Genomic DNA, 19,984 nt, shown 5'->3' with positions numbered 1-19,984 from the left:
TTGTTTCAAATTATTTTTCCTTTACCCTTCTCTTTTCAAAAACTGATCAGACCTTGGAAGCACTGAAAACCAAAAACCTCAAACTTAAAATCCAAGTTCACAAGATAAAAAGAATATAATACATTTTCATACAAAATATACATTCAGTTTGAATCCTGCTGATGTAATGGCTTCTGTGCAGTCTCTAAATGATTAATTTCTTATTTCCTCCTATTGTCTGATGCAGTATTTTTTGTCATTCTACAGTTTCTTTCTGAAAGTTGTTTTTGCACACCACACAACACAGCAATCTGACTCTCTTATCTTAATATTTAGCCATGAAGGGCAAGATGGGTTAAATTCTGATTTAACTTCTGGCCAGCAACAAAATAGCACTTTTCCCCCAATTCGACAGCGAACACAACCCCCCTCCCCACAAAGATCCCCCTCTGACACCTAACAGATACTCAATCTCAACCCCAAACTGCCACCTGTCTCCTGATTCCTTCCCACCTCAACATCCCAAGGAAATAATATCAACTCCTCATTAACCCCCAACTCAATTCCTGACTTGCCTTGAATTTGAGCCCATAGATAGACCCAACAACATCCTGATCCACATCAAGCCCTTAACCACTTAACTACCATCTACCATCCAAACCCTTCAGATAGCCAATCCCATTCACCCACCTAGCAATTATAAGTTTCACCCACATGTGATTCTATCCATCTGGCACCCTACAGTCCTTGCTCATTTGCCGCCTGTACCTACTCATGCATTAGATAATCTAACCGCTTCCTCCACCCAGTTGGCAGCCTACCACCCCCCCCCCCCCCTCACTTGCTATCTTACACATCCATTTACTTTACACACTTATCCTCTCTCAGTAAGCGATGCAGTGATTTTAACACCTTTACACCATGGAATATGGCAGCTAGCACTATAAAAGAGAGATATGGTTTCAGTGCTAATCCACTCTGCTGTCTCTGTTTATGTAGATTCCTGGGCTGAAATTCATTGCTTCAGGTGCCCTGGAGGTTCACTTAGGAAACTCGACCATAGAAAAGTGAGTAACTTATTTTCTCATCAGAAACAGGGACTCCAAACCAGATTGGAAGGTTCAAGCCATATATCCAATGTATCCCACACAGTGGTGACAAAGTATGTCCAATGCAATCAGGATGTGATTAACAGGTTGCATTGCAAGAAGAACAGATACAATAATAGATACACAGATGCATTAATAAACACTGGGGGTAAGTTTCAATTTGGGTGTGGGCAGGAAACTGAAAAAAAATCCAATTAGGCATTTGTCAGATTTCAATGGAAAGAAACTTGTGTCAGTATGTATCAGACAGCTGATCTGCTACCACTAGCTGTCAAAGTCAGAAGTTACTTTTACTATATGACATTTTGTGGAGTTTTTATATTCTTACTAATTATAAACTGCAACAATATTATTTTGGTGGATGTGCCTTTAACTGAGAATTGAGAGTTATGATTTACATATTATGTATTAACAAAGATTTTGAAGAAAAACAATAAGATATTCATTTTTTCCATACACCATTTGCTTTTTAAGTGGACTTTGATTACTACGATTTATACTTTAACATTATTTGCAATAAGCATCCCCCTGTGAATAAAATGTTACTTTAGGATAAACTGAACGTTAGTATTTATTTCCTGCAATGAATAACTGTTTCACAAATTAGCTTACATCAAAACATTTTTAAAAGTACCTTAACAAAACGACACAGGCGAACAGCATCATCCCATCGTGAGGCACTGACATATTCATGCAGAATAGCAGGATATGGTGATATGCTTGTATATATCAGTGAGCCATTAGCTCTTCTGACTGTAACCTGGTTTCCCACATAGTTCACAATCTGTGGACTTTTACCAAATTCACTGTAAAACAAAACAAATCCCCTATAGATTTAAATACTTAAAGACGTAATGTGCAATTATAGTATGCTGTGTTTTAGTATACAAACATCATACAAATATTAAGTTGGCAATATTGTTATGTTTTGGGATTTTAACTTAGGGTAAAATGGAGCATTGAGGGTCATGCAAACTGTTGTAAAGTCCACCTGACAAAAAGCTGGATCAATTGATTGTGACAGATGCCAGGTTGTTTTGCTGGAAAAAAAGATACATGATATCCATATCTGAAGTAGGGAAAAGTGGTTAATATAATTTTTTTTAAAAAAAAATTCACTTGTGGGACTTAGGAATCACTGGCTGGCCAACATTTATTGCCTGTCCTTAGTTGCCCTTGAGAAAGTGGCAGTGAGCTCCCTTCTTGAAGCAAGTCAGATGGTGAGTAACTTGAATGGGAACTTGCAGATGGTGGTGTTCTCATGGATTCATTGCCACAGAAGGTTGTGGAGGCCAGGTCAATGAGTATATACATGACTGAGATAGATAGGTTCTTCAGTATCAAGGGGATCAAGAGTTATGGGGAGAAAGTGGGAGAATGGGGTTGAGAAACTTAACAGCCATCAGACTCGATGGGCTGCATGACCTAATTTCTGCTCCCATGTCTTATATCTGCTGACCTTGTCCTGTTTGATGAAAGCCGTAGTTGGTTTGGAAGAAGCTGTCTCAGGATGTTTGGTGAATTTCTGCAGTACATTTGTAGTTAGCATATATTGTTGCTTCTGACCAAGGGTGGTGGATGGAGTAGATGTTTGTGGATGTGGTGCCAGTCAAGTGGGCTGCTTTGTCCTGGATGATGTCAAGCTTTTTGAATGGAACTGCTCTCAAATGGGGAGAATTCCATCACACTCCTGACTTATGCTTTGTAAATGGTGCACAGGCTCTGAGGACTCTGGAGGGGAGTTCTCACGGCTCTGACGTGCTCTTGTAGCCACTGTGTTTACGTGGCGAGTACAGATAAGTTTCTGGTCAACGGTAACCTCAAAGATGTTGATAATGGAAAATCATTGATGGCAACACCATTGAATATCAAGGGGTGATGGTCAGATTGTCTCTTATTGGAGATGGTCATTTCCTGCGATGGGTTAGTGTTAGGGTTTGTGTGGCGTGAATGTTACTTGCTACTTGTCAGCCAAAGCTTAGCTATTGTCCAGATCTTGTGCCATTAGAACATGGACTGCTTCAGTGTCTGAGGAATCACAAATGGTGCTGAACATTGTGCAATCATCAGCCAACTTCTGACCTTATAATGGTGGGAGGGACATTGGTGAAGCAGCTGAAGATGGTTGGGCCTAGGACACTATGCTGGGGAACACCTACAGACTTATCCTTGAGCTGAGATGGCTGATCTCTAACAATCACAATGATCTTCCAATGTGCTGAAATGCATGATAGTCTTGAAATGAGTGCTCTCCATATGCTTGATTTCTTCCTGTATGACAGAATACCTGATCAAGGGTGGTTTTTGGAATGTTACACAGCAGGGGCGGCACGGTGGCACAGTGGTTAGCACTGCTGCCTCACAGCACCAGAGACCCGGGTTCAATTCCCGCCTCAGGCGACTGACTGTATGGAGTTTGCACATTCTCCCCGTGTCTGCGTGGGTTTCCTCCGGGTGCTCCGGTTTCCTCCCACAATCCAAAAATGTGCAGGTCAGGTGAATTGGCCATGCTAAATTGCCCGTAGTGTTAGGTGAAGAGGTAAATGTAGGGGAATGGGTCTGGGTGGGTTGCGCTTCGGCGGGTCGGTGTGGACCTGTTGGGCCGAAGGGCCTGTTTCCACACTGTAAGTAATCTAATCTAATCTAATCAGTTGTATTATTATTTATTGTATTATTTATTGTTACAATAAATAATTGTATTATTTATTGTACACCGAGAAAAGAGGGCTGGAAAACTGAAGGCCAGACAAGATAGTTGAGTCACCATGGAAACTGGCAGATCCAAAGCTGAAGGTTGAGATAATATGGACCTGTATGAAATTGGAAACTGTAAGTATGCGCCTGTGCTGTATTATTGACAAGTTCTTTGGATAACTAATATCCTCTAACTTGCTGCTGCTCAGAGAAAAGCTTTGATTCCTTGTCTCATCCAAGCTTGACAGAGGTCCTTTTTAGAAAGCAAAAATAAATGTAATCAGGAGAACCCTTGAGGCACAATAATTTGTTTGAATTTTCATATCAGATGACAGGTGAGTATGTTTACTTTACTATCCATTAGATAGAGAGGTTGGCATTTAGGACTGGGGTCTGGCAAGCTGATTTAAGGATCCAAACCAATTACTAAGTCTGGAGGTGAAGTAACTGAAGTCTGTGCAGTGCCAGGATCATGATTCTTTGATTATCAAGGTTAGTATTGTTCTCAGGATAAACTAGGCGAAATAATGAATGACCATAGGATAACATGTGATAGATACCTTTCCCACAGGGATTAAGAATGATTAGCAGGCAAAATTGGGAGAGGTAGGTTTCCTGTAAGATCGGCAAAAGTGAGGACTGCAGCTGCTGGAGATCAGAGTCAAGATTAAAGTGGTGCTGGAAAAGCACAGCAGGTCAGACAGCATCCAAGGAGCAGGAAAATTAATGTTTCAGTGAGGAACCCTTCATCAGGAATGAGGCTAGGAGCCTTTGGGGTGGAGAGATAAATGGGAGGGGGGGGTGAAGCTGGGGAGAAGGTAGCTAAAAGTGCAATAGGTGGATGGAGGTGAGGATGAAAGTGATAGGTTGGAGAGGATGGTGGAGCAGAGAGGTGGGAAGGAAGATTGGCAGGTAGGACAGGTCATGAGGATGGTGCTGAGCTGGCAGGTTGGAACTGGGATAAAGTGGGGGGGAGGGGAAATGAGAAAACTGGTGAAGTCCACATTGATGTTCTGGGGTTGAAGTGTTCCGAGTTGGAAGATGAAGCGTTCTTCCTCCAGGCGGCAGGCGGTGAGGGAGTGGAGGTGGAGGAGGCCCAGGAGCTGCATGTCCTCAGCAAAGTGGGAGGGGAAGTTGAAATTTTTGGCCTTGGAGCGGTGGGGTTGATTGATGTGGGTGTCCCGGAGATGCTCCCTAAAGCACTCTGCGAGAAGGCGTCTCCAATGTAAAGGAGACCGCATCGGGAGCAAAGGGTACAATAAATGACATTTGTGGAAGGGCAGGTGAACATTTGATGGATGTGGAAGGCTCCTTTGGGACCTTGGATGGAGGTGAGGGGGGAGGATAGAACTGTCAAATTGAATTAAACTTCAGTCATGACATACTAGAAAAAAAGAGTGGGGAAATCAAAGTATTACTTATCAAATTCTTGATAAATAAGAATAAAAAGGTTTTGGGTAAAATAAGTAAGGAAGGCTGATCTCCTTCTGGAGAAGTAAACAAAGAATTGGAAAGACAGATAGGTGTAAATTGTTAGTAGCCACAGTCTCCATCAGCGAATGCTAATTGGCACTGCAGAAATTCACCAAAAATTCTCAGGTAGGAACGTTCCACACTCACGACCACTTCCATCTAGAAGGACAAGGGCAGCAATGTGGAAACACCACCACTTTCAAGGTCCCTTCCAAGCCAGTCATCATCCTGACTTGGAAATATATCGCCATTTCTTCACTGTCGTGGGTCAAAATCCTGGAATTCCCTCCCTAATGGCATTGTGGGTCAACCCACAGCAGGTGGACTGCTGCGGTTCAAGAAGGCAGCACACCACCACCTTCACAAGGGCAACTAGGACCAGGCAATAAATGCTGGCCAGACAGTGATGCCCACATCCCACAAATGAATAAAAGAAAAACACTAGCCACCACAAGAGAACTTGTGTACATAATGTACATGCAGGTGAAGATGTCAAGTAGAGATAGACAGAGTGAAGCCCAATTATTGAAGGTAGGAAATGTGATGGTCTCTGTATGTTTTTGGGTATATCCAAACAATGAAGTAACAATTTTAGGAACTAATAGCTTAAGTTAGATGTTAGATGTTGTTGGCCTCTCAAGGCAAGTTATCATTGGCTAACTATAAGGGGAGAGAAAGGATGCTTTGCAGGGACACTTGCTTACACACACAATCTCAATAGCAGCTGTAAAATACATCTCTCTAGACTAGTCAATGGCTGGTGTTTACATCATGGTAAGGAAACATAAACAGATTGAAATAGATTTAATGGTAATTTCTGCCAAAAAAAATTATCATCACTAGTTGTACATTACTAAACCAGGAGCAAATGCAGCCAATGAGGAAATAATTAAAGAACTTATGGAAAAGAGAGATTTTGTGCAGGACAATTTTTACAATAATTTGCCCATTTGGCCAGTCCTGAAACTAGATGGAAAGCATAGATTGACAATTGAATGTTTGGCTTTGAATAAAATTCATCATAGTCCTACTGTTCACTCATTTGAGAGAGAGAGAGAGACACACACACACAACCATAACTGGTAATGGTTTATCCTGAGAATCAGCACAGCTCAGACGAAATGTCGATTCTCCTGCTCCTCGAATGCTGCCTGACCTGCTGTGCTTTTACAGCACCACAGAATACTCAGAGGAACGGATAGAGTGGATGTGGAGAGCGTGTTTCCACTAGAAGAAGAGACCAGGATCTGAGGGCACAGCTTCAGAGTGAAGGGACAAACCTTTAGAACTGAGATGAGGAGGAATTTCTTCAGAGGGTGGTGAATTTGTGGAATTCATTGCCAGGGGGCTGTGGAGGCCAAGTCACTGAATATCTTTAAGACAGAAATAGGCAAGTTCTTGATTAGTATGGGGAACAGGGGTTACAGAAAGAAGGCCGGAAAATGGTATTGAGAAATATATCAGCCATGATTTAATGGTAGAGCACATTTGATGATCTGAATGGCCTATTTCTGCTCCTGTATCTTATGAGTGCGACAGTCAGTGAGTCAGTGAGAGAGAGAGAAAGGGACAGACAGCTAAGACCAGGAAGAGATCAAGGCAATCAATTTGATGTTCACCATGCAAAATGTAAAAGAGCATGAGGATTTAAATAAGGCTGGAATATTTGCCTACTTTAGCAAGAGGGAGGGATCCCCAAGGTCACCTTGGGGAAAATGGTAAAAAGAAACATGTCTTTGAGAGTTGAGTATAGCTTTAGTATTGCTCACTTAAGTGCCAGAGAAATGTGTAACCATGGAGTGGAATGTTTGGTCATTTTAAAAGTGAAATAGTGAAACTTTTCTACAGTTTAGAACACAAGTTGCTGAAGGAAATAGTGTTTGGTCAATGTTGCTATTAGATTGTTATAGTAACATCTTAAAACTTAAAATCTCATTACATGATTTTTCTAGTCAGTCACTGTCTTTTTAAAAACTATTGACCTCTATGAGGATCATAACAATGTATACTTGAATAACAGAGAGCAAAATGTCATGTAAATTCCAAACAAACACATTAGAAAATTCTCTATATTACAGAAACTTTTAGCTCAAAATTTCCTAAGTATATTACTTCATAAATAATATCACTTCTTAAATTTCTCTTGGTAAATTTGTGAGTTAAGATTGGCATGGATTAACATAACACTTGCAATTTCCGTTTAAAATACAGAGAAAAAAATTATCCTTTGAATTTAACAGAGAATAGTTCTACCTTGCATCTTTTTCAAAAATAGTTTTGGACAGTAGTTCTTTGTCCACATAGATTGTGTTAGGATAATACCAAACTACAAAATGCGTATTCTGCATCCCACATAATATATTGATCTTATCATTCCAAGCTATAGAATGCACCATTGTACCTGAAATAAAATAAAAATACCTTAGTTAAAACTTTGTTTGTTTCTTTTTCAATAACCAGTATTTATTTCAATTTTAGCATGTTTATCTTGATGATTCAAGTATGTATGTTAATCTGCACAAGCTATGTCATACAGGGTTGCCAACACTGACTTTCCGAGCTCCTGTAATTTTACAACCAATGAACAAAAGTATTACACATTGTGCCCCAATGATTCTTCTCCTGCGCCATGGACAGCACTTTCAAGCAGATTAAACTTTAATTCACCACCAAACCAGATGAGGTGGAGAGGTGTTGGAGCAAAATCCCTTTGTCAAACATGTCAGACAAGTTGAGAAGGATAATCTAGATACCATTTGTGACTTTGATTAAAAAATGTTTCAGTGCAGCAGTGAGAGTAGAAACTTGTCTGGAAGAATTCAGACATAACGTTTTCATGAAAGAAGCAGATGGATTTAGGTAACAACACATTTATCGACTTTGGAGAGTAACAGGAGGTTGAAGGTGGGTAAGTTGCAAAGTCAGAGAGGTTAAAGCTTGATTTTTTTCAAGAAAGAGAGTAATGGTAGCAGATTTAAAGAACAATATCTGAAGAGAGAAAACTGATAATTATATTAGCTAATAAAGAAGAGGAAGAGAAGTTGATTGCCAATAGTTTCATGGAAATATAGTTGCGAGAACAGGAGGAGAGTCCTAACAGCAAGATTAGCTTGGGAATACATGATAGGAGAAAGGAGAGGAACTACAGAAAGATGCAATTTTAAGATTAGACCAATTTCAATTGAAAATAATACCTACCAATTTTGATGATTTTTTGTTCTTTCCCAAATCTACGCACTGAAGCAATGTACAGATCTCGATTTTTATCGATGATGGCAACTTTTCTTTCATTTTGTGAGCCAAATTGATCCAGTGCAACCTCCATCACTTCTATCTGTAAGAAGCAATGCAGGTAACTAACTGTTAATTACACAGCAGATACAAGAGGTGAACCCTGTTACTACTGATATTACAGCTGATATTACTACTGGATAGGAGGAGAAAGTGAGGTCTGCAGATGTTGGAGATCAGAGCTGAAAATGTGTTGCTGGAAAAGCACAGCAGGTCAGGCAGCATCCAGGGAACAGGAGAATCGACGTTTCGGGCAAAAGCCCTTCTTCAGGAATTAGTACTGGATAAGTCAGATTCCAGAACGACTGATGTTTTTTAAAGACATCATGGTCTTTCATGGAAACAAGACCACAAGGCTACAGATTTCATTTATCAAAAAACACAAAAGAAGTAAAAATAAATTACATTTAAACTAAGCTGTTTAAAAGATGCCACAACGCATGGAAAAACAAAATCCCATGTACTCCCTAAATCACAGTTAATCAAAATCCAGAGAAAATTTCCTTCCCTGTATAATCTGTAAGTGTGACATAATAGCTTCTTCTCAGTTCCTGTTCTGTGGGCTTTGAACCTTTTCCATGAATGCATGCATAACTGAGAGCTTAGATTTGCTTAGCTTTGAACAACCAAATTAGGTTCTAACCAAACAACAACTAGTCTGAAAGTTTCACAAACGAAAATCTTTTACTGAGGTAACTTATTCCCTTTACTGTACTAAACCACCTCCTTTACGGGAGAAACTAAACCTGCATTTGAACTCAGCAAGCTCTCCTTTGAGCTGAACCTAAAAACTTTTTAGGTGGGTTTCCTCCGCGTGCTCCAGTTTCCTCCCACATTCCAAAAATGTGCAGGCAGGTGAATTGGCCATGCTAAATTGTCAATAGTGTTAGGTACATTAGTCAGAGCGGGATGGGTTACTCTTCGGAAGGTCAGTGTAGACTTGTTTCCACACTGTAGGGAATCGAATCTAATCAGCTTTTAAAAACAACCTGCTCATCCCCGGTTCTGTGACAGTTAATGGCTTAATGTTTTCTCTAACATATTGTAAACCCCACAGTACAAACAAACCTCCATTTACACTTCATGGCTCATTATAGCCACCTGCTCCTCTGACATATACAAATTTTAAAGCTATGGTTCCGGAAAGACTGGCCTAATTAATTTTAAAACCCCTTCATAAAATTAGATTAATACCCATATGTTACTAGGTTGTAATCCAAACTAAACGAACCATCTGAATCATGTGAAAATCTATGATAAGTTCAAATTTAGTGGAAGGGGATATTGCTCAGAAATATTAAACTTGAATAACAAGAAAAGTCAAATAAAATACAACTTAAAAGAGAATGCCAAAGTGATAAAAACAGAAATTGCTGGAAAAACTCAGCAGGTCTGGCAGCATCTGTGGAGAGAAATTACAGTTAACATTTCTGGTCCAGAGACCTTTCTTCAAACCTGATTATAGCTAGGAATGTGGATGAGGGGAGGTGGTAAGGAGTAAACGATAGGTGGAGATAGAACCCAAGAGAGAGAAGAACAGTTGGACAAAGGACTGGATAATGGTCAGCCTGGGAGAATGAATAGATAATAATAGGAAGTATTACTGGCTAATAATGAGTTGTTATTGACAAATTGACCTAGTCCCCCACAGTTACCTTGACTATACATCCTCACACCCACCTTCCTGTAAAGACTCTATTCCATTCGCCCAGTTCCTCCGTCTCCGATGCATCTGTTTTGATGATGCCAACTTCAGTGAGGGGATCACCTTCTTCCTCAACCGAGGATTCCCCAGCTTCATAGTTGACAGGGTCCTCAGCTAGTTTCGATCCATCTCTTGCACTTCAGCCCTCATTCCTCTCTTCCCTCCCACAACCGCAATAGAGTCCCCCTTATCTTCATCTACCATCCCACCAGCATCCACATCCAGAGGATCATTAGTCACCATTTCCATCACCTCCAGTGGGGTGCCACCACCAGACACATATTCCTCTCCCCTCTCTTGTCAGCCTTCTGCAGGGACCACTCCCTCAAGAACACTCTAGTCCACTCCTCTTTCACACCCAACAACCCCCACAGGCCCACCGCACTTTCCCTATAACTGCAGAAGGTATAAGACCTACCCATTTACTTTCTCCCTCTTCAGTATCCAAGGGCCCAAATGTACCTTTCACGTTAAGCAGCACTTTTTCTGCACTTCACTCAATCCAATCTACTGCACTCACTGCTCTCAATATGGTGTCCTCTATATTGGTGAAATGAAGCGTAGACTGGGTGACTGCTTTGCAGAATACTTACATTCTGTCCGCAAAAAAGAACCTGAGCTTCCAGGTCTGCCACTTTAACACATCACTGTGTTCCCTGGCTAGCATCTCCGCCTCAGAGTTGCGGCACTGTTTCAGTGAAGTTCAGCACAAGCTGGAAGAACAGCACCTCATTTTCTATTTGGTATCTCTACTGCTTTCTGGACTCAATAATTTTAGTGCTAGAGGCAGCTTCTCCAATGTCTTTATCCCAACCCACACATATAAGGCCTTGTTATCATGTGGTCTGCTATTACACATAATCTATTTTTAGCTATTAATTGTTCCCATTAAAAGCTATTCATTCTCCCAGGCTTACTGTTATCCACCCCTTTGTCTGTCCGCTGTTCTTCTCTCTCTTTGGACTCTATCCTCACCTATCTTACCTCACTTATCACTCCTAACCTCCTCCCTCCACTTTATCTTCTGCATAAAAGCAAACAGTTTCCCAGCCATCATCAGTTCTGAAGAAGAGTCACTGGAACCGAAACATTAACTCTGATTTCTCTCCACTGATGCTGCCATACCTGCTGAGTTTTTCCAGCAATTTCTGTTTTTGTTTCTGATTTCCAGTACCCGCAGTGCGGTGGGCCTGTGGGGGGGGTTGTTGGGTGTGAAAGAGAAGTGGACTAGAGTTTATTTTAATGAGAAAGTGATGATGGAAAGAGGAGTTTTAAAACTTATTTGAATTGAAACACTAGAGTGCAGCAGTTATGTTATCTTGTCTTAAGAGATTGAGTTACTTGTTACATAATGAAATAATTTGTCGCATGTCAAATGTTTAGCTTGACAGTGAAATGTGTAATATGTTTGTCTTTGCCAATCCTTATGTACATAGGCCTCAAAGGTCTGATAAATTGGCCTTCAAATTTGATCTCCAGCCAGAGGTAGATCTTTCCAAAGTGGGATCCACCTCCAAGATGCAAAGTTAAAAATTAAGTGTTGTAAAGAATTATGATTAACTTTCAACATTTTTTCTGTCTACTTTTGTCCTTTTTTTTAAACAACGAGAGCTGATGACAAGCAGAAGTAATCTCAAGGAGTTGCTGAGTTCATAGTACAAGGCAGCTGAACTACCAATAGAATGGATAAGCCCATTAGTCCAGAATGCTTTAGTAATGTGTCATTTTAGCCTTTAATTTGTGAATTCAGCTCACCCTGGTGGGATTGTATTGTCATGTCAATTCTCTTAATGATACTAACCACTGTTGAATAAATAAAAACAGGGAAAACACAATTAATCAGACGAGGGGCTGAATCTTATCACATTTTGACCGTGTGTCAATTTTGTCAAGTTTCACAATGGTTTATCTCTTCAAGACCCAGCGATATTTCTCACCATACCATCACAAACTTACCTCATTAAGTATGTCCCTATGACAGTATGCTCATTTGATGCTTGACTGATCCTAACCACTCACCACACCTGGAAGAATTTGCCATTCCTGTGATAGCCTGGAATAGACCAATATCCCTGGAGCCCACGCCATCTTTAAACAGTCATTGTGCACCCAATTAAGTGCTGACAGTCCAAAACTATCTTGTATGGTGACTGATATTTGAAAGATGGAAGGGAAAGAGGATAGGGGAATTTGCCATCTTGCTTTGTGGACAGGGACCTGGAAGTCAAGGTCGATAGGATGATACAGAGAAGGCTCCCCACTTCCCCAGGACTGGCAGTACAGGCCGCAGTACAGATTCAGCTGGGCTGGGTCACTGCAATCTTAGCCATCTACAACTGTGTAGGAATGAAGTTAATGACCTTTTCTGGGATAACAGCCACTATCTGAGAAACACAGAATCCCTACAGTATGGAAAGAGGCCATTTGGCCCATCGAGTCCACACTGGCACACTCTACAGCATCTCAGCCAGACCCCGAGCCTGGTAATTTCATATTTACCACATCTAATCCACATGCCTCGACGACACAGGACAATTTAGCATGGCCAATCCACCTAACCTCCATATCATTGGACTGTAGGAGGAAACTGCAACACCAAGAGGAAACCCATGCAAACACAGGGAGATTGTGGAAACTCCACACAGAGTCATCCAAAGCTGGAATCGAACTGGGCCCCTGGCATGGTGAGGCAACAGTACTAACCACTGACTACAACCTTACACTCACTCTGCCTGTTTTACTGCACCATCTCAACCAAGGCTTATGTTCTAATACTCTCATTATTGCATGCCAAATATCCCCTCACTCAATCTCATCCACCCCCACACATGACACCAGCAACTCTGCATATGTTCTTATTCTCTTCTCCCCACTGAGAATGTGGAACTAATTTCTCTGGGTTTATCAATTTAAAGACTTAGCTAACAAAGGTTAGGTCGAAGAGTGCAAATAAGCTGTCAAATTCATTTACCAGACTGTGGTACCTATGTCAAAAATATATAAGATCTGAAATAAATCAATATCTCAGCAGAATTTTGAAAGGTAACAAAGAGAGGAACTCTTACTTTTTGTGGATTTAATACACAATTAAATACACTGCCACTGCCTCCTAGCTGACTATTCTACTGGTTCTTTCCTTTTAACAATAAACTTCAAATTTGGCTTTATGAAATTGAACCAAAGCAAAATCACTATCTCCTATGTCATTAAACAAACAATGAACTTATGCACATTTGGCACAGTTCTACTGGTCTATTTTAATTAGCAATGTGAAAACTGAATTATTATTGCAATATCCAATCTTTCTAAAACATTAGTTTAATGAATAAGCAAGCATTGCAGACACTTGAAACTTAAATGTTACGAGCAGTACTTCAGCCGTTAAAATAACATTTCTTACATTATTGTTGAAGTTGTACATTTCATAGTGTTTAGGATATAATCTCAGGAAAACAATAACTCATACAATTAACACCATCAGAAAGTCAACATACTGTGCACCCTTTTCTTGTTTGCAATTTGTTCCAGTTCACTGCCATAGATCTTTGGGATTGTTGCAACTTTCCCTTAGGCTGTAACACTGTCTATACTCTGTGTTCAATCAAAACCTCTGACAGCAATATATACTTAAGCAAGCAAATAAAAAAATGATTGTGAACAGACACATTTACTGTTGTAGACATATTGGCTGTCATAATAACAGTGAAGTTAATAGCAATCACTTATTATTGGGTAAATCAGACTGTAACTTCAGGCAAAAAGTTGTAAATTGGTATCCGAGGATGTTTTGTCATTCCTCCACATTAGAGTGTTTGCTAATAGAGATGGCATTGAAATCACCAATGTTCTGAACCTCAGGAGATTTCCTACTACCCTTGCATTAAAGATGGTTGCAAAATATAGGGCTACAGCATTCAAATATAATTAGGTTAAAATACTTTTTTAAAGAAGTTCTACTTCCTCTTTTATCATAATGCGGTTTTATGAACGTGGTGTGCTGGCAGAAGTTAAGTAAAAACAACCCTCACCCATTTCCTTAAGATGCTCCAACTATGACTCACTTGATTGTCCAACAATAGAATCCATTGCAGATTCTGAATACAATCTTCAACTTCAACTCTTCATTCCAAACGATTAGCACTTCAACTGCAAACTGATGGGCCTGCAATGCCATCTCAAAGGATTGAACTGAATTTCATCTTTAGAGTATCCTTTATCTTTATCTGCATTTAAACATTGTATGCCATCTGTTATTTTTTACCTAAGTTAAAGCTAGCTGCTGGTTATTTTTAAATTGAGTCACTTGCAAATGAAAAGGCAAGTTGCAGAATTGCAGACAAATTCTTAGCTCATGCACCATTCTAAGGAATTACCTTGTTGTGTGGTACAAGAGGCTTTCTATGCCATTATGTAACAGACGCATTAAAGTGAATCAAGTCAATTGGGTGAAATAAGTTAAATTGGGGCAGTGAAATATGCAACAGATCAAAACCAGTCTCATCAAGTAGTGAAAAAGCATGCCAGTAACATACTGGTTCTGCCAGTAATTAAATAACTTGCTAATGGTGAAACCTGGCCCAGAAATTAATTTTAAAAAACCGTCTTATGATCTTATACTACACAACCACTTGATGAAGCAGCAGCACTCCGAAAACCAGTGCTTCCAAATAAACCTGTTGGACCTGTTGTGTGATTTTTAACTTTGTACACCCCAGTTCAACACTGGCACCTCCAAACTAGGTGTTCCAATCAGTATTGGGAAAAGGAAGAAAGAAGCATAAAGGAAAAGCTGAGAGTAAGGCAGTTCCCTTTTCAGTAATCTTCCCTAACCGGTGAGTGAAAAACAATCAATAAGATAGAAGTATCAATGGCCAAGGTGGCACTGGGACACTGTTACTGGGGAAGGGGAGCAAATGGTGATATGGGGGTGATGTGCTCTGTGGCTAATGTAGGACACTCAAGATGACTAGAAAGGGAAGGTATGAAAGTAAAGCAGAGGGTAGCCATCACACGTCAGCCTGAGGCAGGAGTCAGCAACAAAGGAAGCAGAGAATCCAGTAAGGCTAATAAGATTGGAAAATTAGGGGTGCTGGCAACTATGCCTAGAAATGTGGAACTCGCATTGGAATTTTCATCTCATGGTAATGTCAAACCAAATATAAATAATTAGGCCAGATACTGGGCTGGGATTGAACACTTTAGAGCAGTTGACAGAACCAGGGAGCCGTACCTGCAGCTGAATATTGCAATTGGAATGCCAGTTTCCCATTGTTTAAGAATAATGGTTACATAACACTATAAAGATACTTAGTTGATACTATACATTTTATGTATAAAGCAGTATAGAATAATGGGCATAGTGCCCAATCAAAATGGATTTCAGAAAATCAGATGACTTCTATTTGTGATTTCTAGATAGACAGAGAGAATGACCTGAATTTTCACAAAGAGAAAGACAGTCTCTAGCTAAGTCAATATAGTGCCAGAGCCTTGACTGCAGTAGTCCTGCCTGCACCAACACCCCCACCTCCCACCCCCACAAAACCCCAAAAGTGCATCACCTACCGTTTTTAACCAGTGGTGGGGGCATGGTAGGTCATACTTTGCTCAACCATGGTATACACAGACAGCTATACATGGTAAAGTGTATCTGCCTTCAAACAGATCCAATTTTCACTGCTGAGATATCCAAATCATGATGTGGTTTTTAAACATTTCAAGAGATAATTTAATGCTGCCACTTATTTTGAAAAGTAGGGTAGCCTTTTTGAGAGGTTAGAAGCCCTCTGGGATGGTGAAAGTTAGAGATAAATGTGCATTGATAAAGTCCCACAACGAAGATTATTGCGGAACATAAATGCTCATGGTGTAGGGGTAACATAGGTAGAAGAACACCTAGTTAAAAGAGACAGAATAACATAAATGTATCAGCTTCTGCTCAGCAAGATGTGAGCAAAGAATCACCAGACTTGAAATGTTAACTTTGCTTTCTCCCCACAAGTGCTGGCAGACTGCTGAGTTTTGCCAGCATTTTGTTTATCTTTCAGATTTCCAGCATCTGCAGTTCTTTGTTTTATTGCAGATGTAATGTGTGGTGTGCCATCAAGATCAGTACTATGGCCTCACTGTTTACAATTTTTACAAATGATATTGATGAGGGAACCTACAGTATGGATGTTAAATTTATGGATGACGCAAATATAGATGAGAAAGTAACTTGTGATGAGGACCTAAGGAAGATACAAAAGAATATTGCCAGATTGAGTGAATAGGCAGAGGTCTGTCAAATGCAGTATAATGTGGGAGCAGCTGAAATTATCCATTTCAGCAGGAAGAACAAGTAAAAGCATATTTAAATGATGAGAGATTGCAGAGCTGTGACATCCAAAAGTATCTGGGTATGCTAATGCTTAAATCGCAAAAGGTTAATATGCAGGTATACAAAGCAAATCAGGAAACCCAACAGAAAGTTAATGTCTAAAATGACTGGAATTGAATATGAAAATAGGGTGGGTCATGCTTCAATTATATAGAGAATTGGTGAGACTACATTTACAGTACTGTGCAGTGTATTGGTCTCCCTATTTAAAGAGGGATGAAAATACATTAAAAGGTTTACTAAACTTATATCTTGTGAGAACTAGACCAGACTTGTACCTGGTAGAATGTAAAAGTTAACTTGATTGAAACAAAAAAGATCATTAGGGGTCCTGTTAGGGCAAATGTCTCTTTTTGAGAAAATCTAGAATTAACAGTGACTGTTTAAAACTAAGGGGATGTTCATTTAAGACAAAGATGATGCCTCCCTAGTACCAGGATCAAGGATCTCTCAGAGAGGGTGCAGAATATTCTCAAAGGGGAGAGGGACCAGCAGGAGGTTGTTGTAAATATTGAAACTAACAAAATGAAGAGAAAAGGATGAGATTCTGAGCAGAGAATATAGGAAGTTAGGCAGGAATTTAAAGAGGAGGTCCTTGAAAGTAGTAATATCTGGATTACTCATAGTGCCATGAGGTAGTAATGGTAGGATACAGCAGATGAATGTGTGGCTGAGGAGCTGGTGCAGGGAAGAAGGATTCACACTTTTGGATCATTGGAATCTCTTCTGGGGTAGAAGTGATCTGTATAAGAAGGATGGATTGCACCTGAATTGGAAGGGAACTAACATACTGGCGACAGATTAGGTAGAGCCACTCAGGAGGCTTTAAACCAGTAAGATGCAGGGGTGGGTGGGGACCCAGACAGATACTGAGGAAAAAGATCAGTCTGAGACTGGTAAAGTTGGAAAAGGGTAGGTGGGGACCCAGACACAGACTGAGAAAAAAGATCAGTCTTGAGACTGGTACAGCTGGGAAAAGGAGCACGTCAAACAGTTAGGGCAGACAGGAACAAAGCAGACAATGAGGTAGAACTGATAAATTAAACTGCATTTATTTCAATATAAAAGGCTGAACAAGGAAGGCAGATGAACTCAGGGCATGGTTGTGAACATGTGACTAGGATATCATTGCAATTACAGAGACATGGCTCATGGTTGGACAGGACTGACAACTAAATGTTCCAGGATACAAGTGCTGAAGGAAGGAGAGAATTTTGTTCGGGGGAGGGAGGGGTGTGTTGGCATTTTTGATCACCTTATTGGGATTGTACTATAGATCCCCAATAGTCAGCGGAAAATTGAGAAACAAATTTGCAAGGAGATCTCAGTTACCTTTAAAAATAATAGGGTGGTTATGGTAGGGAATTTTAACTTTCCAAACTTAGACTGGGACTGCCATAGTGTTAAGGGTTTAGATCTAGAGGAATTTGTTAAGTGTGAACAAGAAACTTTTCTGATTCAGTATGTGATTGTACCTCCATGACTCTATAGGCCTGAAGATTGTCTGATAGGATTTGCGGAGGATGGTTTAATTTCACAATTAGATCACCAAAACGTTCTTTCCCACAGGCCATCTCCACAACCAGTAGCTTCAGTGGTTGTCTCTGAATTCTTCCAGTCTAATTCCATTAAACACCCCCACCCTACCAGAAAGAAAATTCAACCAACTAGGCCACTTTCTTGTTTGCAGAGCTGGTAATTTTCCTGATGCATTGTTCTTGACTTTAAAGGGAAAATTCAGACCAAAATGTCTTGGAAGTTGCTTAAAAAGGCAGATTGGTTTTCCAGGTGCAAATTTAATGCCACTCATGGTTTCAATAGAAGACAGTTAAAAGTTAAGAATATGATGGAATATGTTCCATCTGCTTGGATGAGTGCAGCTCTAAAAATACTCAAGAAGCTTGGCAAAATTTAGGACAAAGCATCCCAATTGATTGGCACCCCATTACCACTTTCAACATTTAGTCCCCACCACCACTGTTGTAAAATAGCAGCACTGTGTACCATCTATAAAACACACTGCTTTAATTACTCAAACTCTTTAGATAACAACAACCAAATTCACAACCTTACCATCTAGCTGGACACGATAGAAAGACATGGGAACACAACACCCTGCACATCTACCTCCAAATGATACCTTATCCTGACTGGGAAATAATATCACTCTTCCTTCATTCAATATGGGTCAAAATCATGGAACTCCAGCCCCAAAAGCACTCTGGCTGTAATTACACTGAGGCATTATAGCTATCAACTAATTGGGCTAGCAGAAAAAATAGCCAGCCTGCTATCATTAATAGGACACAAGCTTGGAGGTGATTAATAGGAGGTCAATCGATGTGCACTGATCTGTGCATGATTGAAGGATTGAACATAGACCTAATCGGTTGTTGTTGAATGCTACTCCCTTGCACTTGCATCTGACTGTTCTGGCCCATTTCTCCCCATGTTCCGCAATCCTCAAAACCTCTTCCCATTCTACTAAAAAGCATTTAGTTGGCCCTTTGGTCCCCGTGTCGGCAGATCTCCCCTCGTAGTAGCCATGGCCTTCATGGTGGTGCTGCTGAGTGCAAGAGCTGCTGGCTTTTCACTGGCCAACAGCTGACACTGGGCAGCATTTCAACTTCCAGAGACTTAATTTCAGAGAAAGACCTGCTGCCGCCCTACAAACTACCTGATTGGAGGAAGCTATGGAGGGCGTTACTCTGAAATGACATGTCAGATGTCTCACCAACCTTTCAGCATGAGGGAAATCTTTATCGAAAATGGAAAATCCTGACATGTATTTTCCTTTGTCTGGAAGACAACAACGAGGGATGAAGGACTTATGCCCGAAACGTTGACTCATCTGCTCTTTGGATGCTGCCTGACCTGCTGTGCTTTGCCAGTGCCACCCTTTTCAACTAAAACTAGGGGATGCAGTTTATGAAGAAGAGATCACCCTTTTAAGATGAAGATGAAAACATTTTTTTCTCTCAAAGCTCTTCACTAAAAGCAATACAGGCAGAGTTATTGAATTTATTCAAAGCAGAATTTGAGAGATTTTTGATAGACAAAGGGAGTCAAGGTTTAAAGATGGGAAACCAGAAAATGGATTTGATACTACAACCAGATCAATCATGATTTCATTGAATGACGGATCAGTCTTCACAACCCGAATGGCTTCTGTTCCTGTGTCCTTTGTTTCATTGCAGATATATTCTGTAAAGTTACACCACTGTATACATCAACGATACTTTGTTCCTCACTAACCTCTTGACCTTTATTTGTTGAACAGTGTTACATGGTATAATCCCATTTTTATGTGAACAAAATAGAACAATACAATAATAAAGTCTGGGTGAGCTATTT

General features: G+C 40.3%; 1 protein-coding gene across 10 annotated transcripts in view; it reads right to left on the bottom strand.

Annotated features, from left to right (window-relative positions):
- Nucleotides 1–19,984, bottom strand: part of ift80 (intraflagellar transport 80 homolog (Chlamydomonas)) — a 229,777-nt gene that overhangs the window by 24,810 nt on the left and 184,983 nt on the right. For all 10 annotated transcript variants that reach the window (XR_015759197.1, XM_087993642.1, XM_087993645.1 and 7 more), the window contains 3 exons: nt 8,454–8,589; nt 7,509–7,656; nt 1,723–1,894 (listed from right to left, as the gene is read on the bottom strand). Coding sequence is in view for 9 of the 10 variants with exons in the window: in XM_087993642.1 (XP_087849768.1) it covers nt 1,723–1,894; nt 7,509–7,656; nt 8,454–8,589 (456 nt within the window). In the remaining variant the exon portion in view is untranslated. The remainder of the gene's footprint in view (nt 1–1,722; nt 1,895–7,508; nt 7,657–8,453; nt 8,590–19,984) is intronic.

The sequence above is a fragment of the Chiloscyllium plagiosum genome, unplaced genomic scaffold, assembly GCF_037043375.1.
Source record: "Chiloscyllium plagiosum isolate Xiang-an unplaced genomic scaffold, Cpla_swu_hap1 HiC_scaffold_13, whole genome shotgun sequence".
Classification (NCBI taxonomy): domain Eukaryota; kingdom Metazoa; phylum Chordata; class Chondrichthyes; order Orectolobiformes; family Hemiscylliidae; genus Chiloscyllium; species Chiloscyllium plagiosum.
This window is presented reverse-complemented; position numbering and strand designations above follow the sequence as displayed.